The 9,036-nt window shown below is 30.1% G+C and overlaps 1 protein-coding gene across 1 annotated transcript in view; it reads left to right on the top strand.

The window, feature by feature from the left end:
- Window positions 1-3,602: 3,602 nt before the first annotated feature.
- The window catches only part of cN-IIIB (cytosolic 5'-nucleotidase IIIB), a 7,937-nt gene continuing 2,503 nt past the window's right edge, over window positions 3,603-9,036 (top strand). The window contains 4 exon segments of the mRNA XM_018445621.1: window positions 3,603-3,645; window positions 3,970-4,161; window positions 4,335-4,546; window positions 5,158-5,301. Of these exon segments, the coding sequence (XP_018301123.1) occupies window positions 3,603-3,645; window positions 3,970-4,161; window positions 4,335-4,546; window positions 5,158-5,301 (591 nt within the window).

Below are 9,036 nucleotides of genomic sequence, written 5' to 3'. Positions count from 1 at the left end.
CAGTGTCATATACCCGCAACGTCTACCGAGCAACACCGACAGGACTCACCAACCGACTGACACACTCCGGGCCAGACCGCTCCGGCCGCTCCACGGTCCACACCACCAGCACACACCAGCAGCAGCAGCACCGCACACCAGCATGCACCAGCAACCGCACCGCCACGACCGCGCCAAAGGAGCCACACACACTTGCGCGCGCGCGCACACGTGTACGACAAACGACTCCGCACACCCCTCCTCTTCCCAATCCCCGCTTCGCGGGCCACTCCTCGGCCGCCCTCGGTCACCGCCGCCATCGCCGATGACCGTCCGGTATCTCCTTCCTCTCCCTGCCTCTACCGAACTTTGCCGCTGACGTCATTGCGCGAGAAGTTAGGCGCGCGTGCGCGTGCGCCACCCGCGCCGGCTACCACATGCGTGTACTTATTGCCTTTCGGAGCAAATTTCGAGGAGGAAATCGAGAAAATGTGACGCTTGTAATTTATAATTCACCATTATGTTATCACCGCGCAAGTTATGCACATATTTATTTTTCTTTCGTTTCTCTCGTTGCCGCGACGCGAAACAGGTTTTCAAATAATATATCGTAAAATAGAGACCCGTCCTTTTTCCACACTCCAGGGGGTCTATTCTTGAAAAGCATTTTCCTAGTTTTTCGTATATGTTTCTTTTCAAGAATAGACCCCCTGGAGTGTGGAAAAAGGACGGGTCTCTATTTTACGATATATTATTTGAAAACCTGTTTCGCGTCGCGGCAACGAGAGAAACGAAAGAAAAATAAATATGTGCATAACTTGCGCGGTGATAACATAATGGTGAATTATAAATTACAAGCGTCACATTTTCTCGATTTCCTCCTCGAAATTTGCTCCGAAAGGCAATAAGTACACGCATGTGGTCATCTTCTGTTTTTTTCTCTCTTCAATGTGAAAAGAGAAAGAAGAAAGATTAATTGTGCAAGAAGTTCAGTCCTGGGGTATGGAAAAAGAACAAGCTTTAGGAATTTTAGTTTCCATGCCTTCTTGGGGGAATTACGTTGGATACCCTGATGCTCATTAAGGGCGGATTTTCAGAAATTTCAGGGTTTCCATGTAGAAAAAAGCAGAATGGAGAAAAATCATAACAGGATGAGGTAATCAATTAAAATGTTGGAGATGTATAATATATAAAAAGTTACGAAGTTTCAATTAATTTTTTTTGGTATTAATTAATCTTTTTTCTGCAATTCTTTTTTTTTGCGTTTCTTTCTTCTTTTCTTTCTTCGATTTTTGCCTAATTGTGGAGTTGTTTTTTAATTATATTTGTATTAATAATAAATGTTTTGTTCATTTTCATTTTCAGTAAATAATATTACATTCGTTCACACAAACTTCATGGAATCAATAAAAGATGTTTATTAAAAGATTTGTGAATGCTGAAGGCATATTCCCTTTTTCTTAGGTCAGAGATCAAAATTTCTCCATAAACTATAATGATAAAAATTTTAACTTCTAACATTTTTCTAATGAAAAAGGAAAAAATCCATACAGAATCGATGTTTGGAATACTGGTTTCAAAATTCAAAAAAATTCGTTGCTAAGGGGAGTGGGACGATGAAAGTACAAAAAGATAGCGTCATAGCGCTAGAATCAGACCCGAACTTGTAACACGTGTTATTCTCGGGACAACGCACAGTTTACAGTGTAATTTTATTACAGACGAAAGACTAAAGAAAAACTGTCTTAAATCCAATCATTTTGATCAAAGAGGTACTCATTAATATTATCCTTATCGTTTTTTCTTTTTTATTTAATTACGCTGTGTACATTCCTGTTTTAAACTAAACATTACTTACCCAAGTAGAACACAGAAGTCATGAGGACATCATCATGATCTCATTCGTCACTTATAAGTCAATTTTTTGGTATCAAATAACATCATGATGACGTCCTGTGATACCATTATGACTTAATTATGATTCCGTGTTCTACCTGGGTAATCCACGGTATCCACATAGGCTACGTTTACACCGTGCATTTAGGTCGCGGCCTATACAATAGATGTCCTTGTTTATCCTGTAGGTTAAACAAAGACACCTATCGTATAGGTCGCGGACTAAGCGCACGGTGTAAACGTAGCTATATTCAAAGTTGAAAAAGTGTCCTCAAACGTGATTGCGTAATCTCTTCTATTATTCCATTTCAACCGATGTACTTTAACTTTAATCTGGTTTGATTTAATTCTTAAAATTTTCTTTTTAATTCTTAAAATTAAGAAAAGATAAAAAAAGCGAGATTAAAGTTTATCTATATTGGTTATTAGAAATTTCTAAAACTTCGAAACGTACATATTTCTTTATTCTTATTATCGATCAATTGCGTTACGAAGTATTCATATCGCTTTAGGGGATCGTAACCAACATAATTAAAATATAAAATGCTGATAAATTAATTCTAAGGGCCACTGTCACCAAGCTCAGTTAACTTAACTGGCCAGTTCATCGGAATTGATCAATTGCATTCCGATGGACTAACTGGCCAGTAGTGGAATTCTGTAACTCGTTATGCAATCGTTATGTGCTCATAACGACAGCCGCGCAGATATTTTATATGGTAAAAAAGCTGCGCAACTGTCGTTATGAACTCGTAACGACTGCATAACGAATTACAGAATTCCACTACAGTTAAGTTAACTGAGCTTGGTGACAGTGGCCCTAAGAATTTCAAAAAGATATAATGAACTAAAACCTGATAAGATAAATGAAAGCCTTGCTAGAACATTTGATCGTTCTCTTTCTCTTTATTTTTTAACACACATACTTTAAATTTTGAATTTTATTCCGACGTTAAATCTCCTGCCTTATTCTCCTAAAATTAATTATTTAATCAAAAATTCATTAGATAAATTTATTTTTTTTGCTACAGACATCGCAACCTCACTATTTAGATATTTGTTTATTCCTTTTTTTTCATTTCTTTATGCTCCTTTATAACTGACTTGTCAAAACGAATTCTTATCATGAATAATAAAGTTACTGTTATTATTTTTCAACACATGTTCGGTCAATTTCGTCAATAGATGATCACTCAAAATGTTCTTTTAAAAACACAGGCGATACAATAGAAACAGAACGAGATATTTAAAATGATTTTGATCAAGTTCTAATTTATTATTATTATGATCAATTTAATCATCAGAATTGTTTAGAACACAATTTCTAACTGTATAACGATAAAAAATTAATTATTCTGTTTATGTTAACAAAATATAAATTAAATTAAATTCACAAGTTAAATGCCAATTAAATTAATTGGAGTTTGGTCGAGGTAGCCTTTGAAACTTTTTCTTGAGATGCAGAAAATGCAACAGAAATCGGGATAAGCATATAATATTTATTAAGTTGAATCCGATGTTCCAAAGATATATTTTCGATATTAAAATCGGACCATCTTTTGTAAAATATATTAAAAATGGATTTAACAAAAGAAAGAGAACGATCAAGCATCGCGAGTCTTAGTTTATTATTATTATTACGGATGTATGTTCTTAAATATCATAACAACAATATTCTTTGAACTGTTGATTTCGGTGTTACAGTACCGATTCGATTTCGATAAATCATGAATCTGAAAGACACCCTTTCGTCACTATCTAAACTATCAGGTAAGAAATAAAATCGTTAAAGTACCTTTACATAATTCGCAAATCGCAAAACATAGTTCGCAAACGCAAACGCAGAATGAAAATTTGCATTTGTTTTTTTCATCTGTGTGTATCTTGCGTGCGGTGATCGCGATTATTCTGCGTCAGCATTTGCGAACTACGTTTTGCGATTTGCAAATTATGTAGAGGTATCCTTATGCCCGTGTCACACTACGCATTGAAGATTGAGGATTGCGAATTCTCTCGATCGCATTTGCTGAAATGATTTTTACGCGTCTCATTTAATCCGTTTTACTATTTGCCAGAAAAAATTTTTTGTTTTAGCATCTGTCGAGCAAAAAGACTCGGATTTGGATAGTGCTTTAATGACGCTATCTTTTGCGCATGTTTATTTTCAAGACACAGAAACATCGGATGATTCGAGTAATTCAGAATCGATCGAGAATTCTGAAAAAAATATTGAAATGAGCGACAATGCAATCAAACAAAACATAAACTGCACAAAAGATACCATAAGTATATTGAGATGAGGATAAAACTGTAAAATAATTTAGAATCTTTGTTGCGAACGTTGCAAATATTAAATTAAAAATAATATAATATATAATTAATTTTATTGTTGAGCAACAAGGTTCGAGCATAAATTTTTGTACTATAGTAAAAATTTGGATATGAAATTTTTTCAGAAGACGATTGTAAGACCTTGGCTGTAATAAAGAATGAAAAATCTGAAGATGATTCGTATGATAGCATAGATGTTGAAGATGAAATTGAAATCACCGTAAATCCTTTAATTTTATTATTTGATGAAAACAATAAAATAAAAGTTCTAACCCACTTTGATGAATCTTATGACGAGTATTTATTGAGCTATACTGATTACCTATGGGACTTAATTAAGGTACTAGTATAATTAATGCTTATCGTTTCCAACCTAACGGGTTTGAATCGGCATGGGTTCGAATTAATGATGTCACACCCTCTACTATTATTGACGTTATATATAGTAAAGCATTAAACGTCATTAATCCGATTCAAATTGATTAAAATCCGCTATATGTTCGAAAATGCTGTTTGTTCTATTTGCGAGCCAATGCTAAATATTATTTGGAATAATTGTTTAATATTTTCAATTTTATTGATAATTGTTAAATTATTAAAAATCTCGAGCAATACACGGAGAGAATTTTTTCTTAGAGTTTACCCTGAAAATATGATAGTCATGGGACAACAATGTATTTTCAAGAATTTTAATGTAAATCTTTCTCGTTCATTAATAAAACTACAACAAAGTATAAAATAAATTTGATTAATTTTACTAAAGTGCATGGTAAAAATCTTTAAAATATTGTATTGTACCACAACTACCATATTTTTGGTAAATTTTAAAACAAAATTCTCTCTGTGTATAATTTTCAATATATCAACGGATAATATCAAAGCATTTTAGGAGATTTCTGTATACAATACTTTTTTTTAAAGTTTCTTTGTATGTGATTCAATTGATTTCAGACAAACGAAAGCCTAGATATGATAAAGCGTGGACTTCATAAGTTATTAATCTATAGTCACAATAAGATTGTAGCAACTTATCTCATAAAACATCATGTATTACAAGGAATAATGGAGCAAGTGAAAAATAAACCAAAACTTATGGTATGATACATTTATCTTTATTGCATAATACTTTATAGTAACAATTATTTCTTGAGCAAGTTTTATATAATTACTTTAACAACGCTATTAAAATATATTTTTAGGAAATATGTTTTAGTATAATTCTCAAAATAAGCAAGATATGCAATATATGCAAGTCCGAGCAAACAATAATTAACTGGATAGGCAATTTCGACCAGTTTGCTATGTTAATTCTAAATCAATTAAAATCTACTAATAGTTTAGTATTAAACAGCCTTCTGAAAATTTTACAATTAACAGTGCATAATATCAAAATAAAAAATTATGAATCACATTGGTTATTCCACTTTAAGAATTATGGATCTTTTGGATACGATATAAATGCTATACTCAGGAGTCACTATCATGGTATACTAATTTATTCAATAAATTTTAAACAATAAGAATCTTATTGGACCGTACATTTGAAAACTCAACAAATGGGAAATAGGAAATAACAGTTATAATGGTTGAAGCTGAATCTTTTAATGCTTAAATAATTCTTCAGCTTTGTTATGGCCATTATTTCCTATTTCTTATTTGTTGAGTAATAAATTTTTATTTTTGTAATATATCATAAAAGAATAAAATTTGATCAACGAGTAATCTATTATTAAATTTTCGTTGTAGAAAAAGTAACGATGACAGCTATTGAATTGATTAGAGACATAACTAAGATAAAATTACCGAATCGACGCACTCTTCTGGAAGAACTATTTGTAATATCTGAATTAAGTTCTGCACTGATGATATCTTCCGCAAAAGTATTAGTAGCGAAGAGAAAACTTGATTCTCCAATAAATTTGGAGTTGTACCTCTACAATTGGCTAGCAATAATAGCGAATATAAAATCATATATGTGTATTACATTTGAAAGGAATGACGAAAGAGAAAAACGTTTATTTATGAAAATTCTAACTGTTATATTGCATCCATATCAGCAGAAAGGTTTTTCATTTGTAGGACGAGAAATAAAACTAGATCTTCATGTGATTTTCAAGTGTCTGCGCCTATTGTTTTACATTCATATGTACTTTCATGTTCCCATGGTAATAGATCGCATTTTGATGAAAATAACGTTGAAACTTCAAGAAGGTATAGAGTTCATCAGATAATTGATACAGTAACATGTTTCTAATTTTTAACAATATATATATAATATATTTATACATATATTTATGTATAATTGCAGATATAGACATAAAAGAAACGAGTTTCGAGGAAGATACAAAAAAGTTAATACACTACCTTTTAAACGAGCTGAAGTATCTCTGGACATCTCTCATACAATGTTTTAATGCTGAATATATCGTAGAATTAATGAAATTATTTGAACCCATAGATCATGAGTACTTCATAGATCTAGCCAGTTGTCATTCCCAAGTTAAAAAAAACTCAACAATAATTAATGCGTTGAAAAAAATCGACTAATAATTAGAAAATATAAGAGAAAAACCGTAATTAACCAACGTAGACATAAATGCGTAAAAATAATAGTTTATTTTTATGTCATGTACATCAATTGGTAAATAAACGTTTCAATCACTCTCTTGGTCCTTTTTTTCCTCACAAAACAAAAAACTCGAATTATAACATTATAGTCTAACGAACATTATAGTCTAACGAACAGGCGCGAAATAGGGATAATGTTATAAAAAGAATTTACCATTCTCGTTTTATCCTTCTTGATAATAATATTCCACAATTTTCTGACTCGATCAAAAATTAAATTTTAACATAATCTGATTTTATTATTTCTTTGGACTGATTGAGACTTAACTACATAATTGTCTGACTGATATATGTTAAATTTTAGCTTTAACCCGGTAAAAAATTTTTCATGCATGAATATATATAAATATGTATAAACATACATAAACATGTATAAATATTCATAAACATATATAATTATGTATGAGATATGTCCATACATATTTATACATCCTTTAGTTTGTAAAATTATTTTTTAGTATATTATTATTATTTAAAAATAATAATGAAACATCAAAAATAATTAAAAGGAAAATTTTCGCATTGTTTGTTTTAGAAAAAATCAAGTTTGGAGAAATATAACAAGTAATTTTACGAAAGAAAAAAAGATGTATGGACATATTTCATGTACAATTATATATGATTATGAATATTTATGCATGTTTATGTATGTTTATACATATTTATACATATTAATGTATACAAAATTTTTTATCGGGAATTGTAGTTTACGTTCAATCGGTCTTAATTATTATGAATCCAACATCGATATCACATTACATACACTTTTGATGACGATTTATGCACTATTAGCTTTGAAAATAAATTCTTTTTATAACATACATTATGTTTCGCGCTTGTGCGTTAGACCGGTTAGAATCTAAACCGTTAGACTATCTATAAAAAGACTATCTATAAATGCTATAATTCGGGTTTTTTTTATTTTGTACCGAGGAAGACATACTGATATGATATTTCTTTTCATGTGGCAAATATTTTGGTTGCGTCTGAAAGGTATATACTTCAACAAGAATCTTGAAATCACTGTGCAAATTATCAATTTTCAACATTAAGTAAAATGGATACATGAATCGCCTGATTTAGCTAGTCGCTGCTTGAGTAACGAAAACTTCGTTCTAAATGATACATTAAGCAAGCACAATGAAGATATACGTATTTATGCTCATATTTCGGAAATGTTCTTTAGCGGTAACGTAATAACATAAATACATAGTTAATAATTCCCGTTCAGTCGAAACGTTTACCAATTAATGTATATGACATAGGAATAAACTATTATTTTTGCGCACTTATATCTGCGTTGGTTCATTACGGCTTTTATTCTTTCAAATTTTTTCATCAAATTCTCAGCTTTATTTAGTTCATTTTATAGAAAATATAACAATCTGAATGTATAGCTTATTACATGATATGTCACATTTTATCAAAAATACACGCATATATTAAGTAATTTATAGTGCAGTACTATATTATATACGGCAATACTATATTTCTCACCTGTATATGTTCATATATATTTTTAAAAAAACATGTTTTCAACTTAATATCTATTATGTACATATGTGTAACGTACATGTATGCATGTTTAAAAAAAGCACAATAACATTTTTAATGTATATTATATTTTTTTAAATACTCGTTTTTTCAATTAATGAATTAATACATTAAATTTATTATTATAGTACTGCATTGTATTATTGTAAATTTTTATTAAAAGTAATTATTATTGACACTTCATTTTTAAGAAATATTTAATAATATTTAATAATAATATGTTAAAAATAATAAAACACCCTTATATTCAAAATTTTATTAACTACATTTAATGATATTTTTCATATTGTTATTATTAATTATTATTATTACAATTATCAATAATTAAAACAAAATAAAATATTTGTAATATGTAAGTATCGGAAATTGTTTAATATCTTTCATATAATTATCATGTATAATACTTATACATGATAATTATATGAAAGATATTAAACAATTTCCATATTAACATATATTTCCATTAACATATACTTAAGCTATACATTCCAGCAAACAAGCTGACATTATTTTGATATCAAAATGACATTACCCTATAAGCGCAAAATGTTTTTAGAATGTTACATGAATATTATTAAAAAATTAAAATAATGTTATTATAATATTTCGAAAATATCATAAATATTTTTTTAATATTACAGGAGTATT

This window comes from Mycetomoellerius zeteki, unplaced genomic scaffold (assembly GCF_001594055.1).
Source record: "Mycetomoellerius zeteki isolate Tzet28-1 unplaced genomic scaffold, Tzet1.0 scaffold164, whole genome shotgun sequence".
NCBI classification, from domain to species: domain Eukaryota; kingdom Metazoa; phylum Arthropoda; class Insecta; order Hymenoptera; family Formicidae; genus Mycetomoellerius; species Mycetomoellerius zeteki.
Note: the sequence above shows the minus strand (reverse complement) of the source record. Positions and strands in the feature narration are given on the sequence as shown.